Raw genomic sequence first — 2,335 nt, 5'->3', positions numbered from 1 at the left:
GGTTTTTAGAATTATTTAGCAAATTATAAAAATTGTATTTAAAATCAATAAATTAATTCACATTTTACTGTAAAACCTTGAATGTGCCCAGACAGAGCCCGACGTTGCAAACCGATTGACACCTCTCTGGAGAGACCTGAAAATAGTGGTGCAGCGCGACGCTCACCATACCACCTGACAGAGCCTTGAGAGGATCGTGCAGAGAAGAATGGGAAGAAACTCCCAATACAGGTATGCCAAGCTTGTAGCATCATACACGGCAGCATAGCTGTATCACTGCCAAGGTGGCTTTCAAACAAAGTACTCGAGTAAAGGGCTGAAATACTTATGAATGTATATTTCAACAATTTCTGAAAACCTGTTATTTTGCTGTTGTCATTATGCGGTATTTGTCGTAGATTGGCGAGGCGAGAAAAGAACATTTTAGAAATAAGGCTGTAACCGTAACAAAAGTGGGAAAAAAGTGAAGGAGTCTGAATACTTTCCAATGCACTGTAATATAGTAATATTGGATCCCTATGGTATATAACATACTATGTATAGGTACAGTCATGTCATATTATATATATAACCGATCTTATACTAGTATGACTATACGTAGCACTAATTGGTCATATAGTGACATCATTGGTCAATATAGTAATCATATACCGCCACATACTCACCAGTCATCATACTAGGTTCATAGTATAACTTATACCTCATACTAGTATATATATATATATATCATATATATCATAATATAACTATATACAAGATTAGCAGCTCATCCGAATCTCTGGTTCGGCTGCGAGAACTTAACCTAACGTTCGGAAAGATTATTTTCACACCAACTCCTGAATACTAGAGTGTGCACCTGAATTCTAACATCAATTACGCTGATTGATAAAACCCTCCCCTAATCAGGTTAGTTATAACTGGGGTTGGAGTGAAAACCTACAGGAACAGGTTTGGAGAGCCATGGGTCATAGGGAAGACAATTAGGAGGAAACTCTTTAGTTGGTGGTGACAATGAGAGAGCAGTTTCCCAAACCCCCTCCATGAGAATGTTTTGTGGGGGTCGCAACTCACAAGTGTGAAACCGAACGGGGAAAATACATATTTTTCAAAAATATTTCAATAGGCTACATTTTATTTTATATTTATACCTTTGCTTATTCGATCTAGTTACTAATATAGGCCTACGGTATTGCATCAAATTCTTGTCTCAAAGACATCTAATCTGTGCTTCAGAWCCAAAAAGTTGCACGTCTTAACACTTACTATACAAAATCATGGGAAGGCCTATATGACTTTTTCCATCTTCAGAATGGTGACTCGGGATATAGTTGTCATCCATTCAGGAGAGTACGTCTTGGTGTGTGACAGGATGTGTGAGAAGCCCAGTTTCTTATACAGGGCCACTGCAGAAGTCTGGATGGAACTGGTTTCCAGGACGACCTTAGAGAACCCTCGCTCTTTACAAAAGTCAATAACGGTCTGGGTCATCCTGGAACCGAGCCCTGTCCGACGACACTTCGACGATACAATCATCCTGAATAGTTCACCGCACATCTCCCCGTCTCTTCCGCCCACCACCTTTTTGGCCACAACGGCCACCATACCTAAAATCTCAACCCAGCCGTTGACCTCAGTCTCAGCCACCCAGAAGCAGTTGTCGGGGTGGCTCAGGAAGCATCCTGGAATGTCCTGCATGTCCGTGCGCAGCATCTCTCTGACGAAGCTGGCGTACAGTTGCCTGCAGCAGTAGTAGACCAGACCTACCCAGGCTCCAGCCGACAGCAAGGCCCAGAGAGTAGACCCACCTCCCAGCATGTAACCAGCCATAGAAAGGAATAGGGTGACGCCCACATTGACAGGGTTGCTAATGGCGTTGTAGAACGAAGGGTTGATGTGCTCCAAGATGCCATCACAGAACAGGGTTAACACAGCATCCTTGTCGGAGGGCCTGTATCGCCGGACTACCAAATGCACTATTGAGAGGAAATATTTCATATTATTAGACATCCCCATAAGGTGTAGTTACAAACTGTGGAATGTTCCACAGTATTATACCATACTATACTTTAGTACTATACTATATTGAATGAATTCAATTAAAATGTATGGAAATAAAAACACAGTATAAAAAGTTGTGGGTAGACTTCAATTCTCCAAACAATACAGTGTAACCTATATATCTATCTATCTGGTGTGTTCAGTGAAACCTATATATCTATCTATCTGGTGTGTTCAGTGTAACCTATATATCTGGTGTGTTCAGTGAAACCTATATATCTATCTATCTGGTGTGTTCAGTGAAACCTATATATCTATCTATCTGGTGTGTTCAGTG

The 2,335-nt window shown here is 41.0% G+C and overlaps 1 protein-coding gene across 1 annotated transcript in view; it reads right to left on the bottom strand.

Annotated features, from left to right (window-relative positions):
* Positions 1 to 901: 901 nt before the first annotated feature.
* Positions 902 to 2,335, bottom strand: part of nat8l2 (N-acetyltransferase 8-like 2) — a 4,355-nt gene continuing 2,921 nt past the window's right edge. Inside the window, exon 3 of the mRNA XM_070445792.1 lies at positions 902 to 1,973. Coding sequence (XP_070301893.1) covers positions 1,285 to 1,973 — 689 coding nt within the window. The 3' untranslated portion in view covers positions 902 to 1,284. The remainder of the gene's footprint in view (positions 1,974 to 2,335) is intronic.

This window comes from Salvelinus sp. IW2-2015, linkage group LG11 (assembly GCF_002910315.2).
Source record: "Salvelinus sp. IW2-2015 linkage group LG11, ASM291031v2, whole genome shotgun sequence".
Taxonomy (NCBI): domain Eukaryota; kingdom Metazoa; phylum Chordata; class Actinopteri; order Salmoniformes; family Salmonidae; genus Salvelinus; species Salvelinus sp. IW2-2015.
The sequence above is the reverse complement of the archived record's forward strand: the minus strand, read 5'-3'. Positions and strand labels throughout refer to the sequence as shown.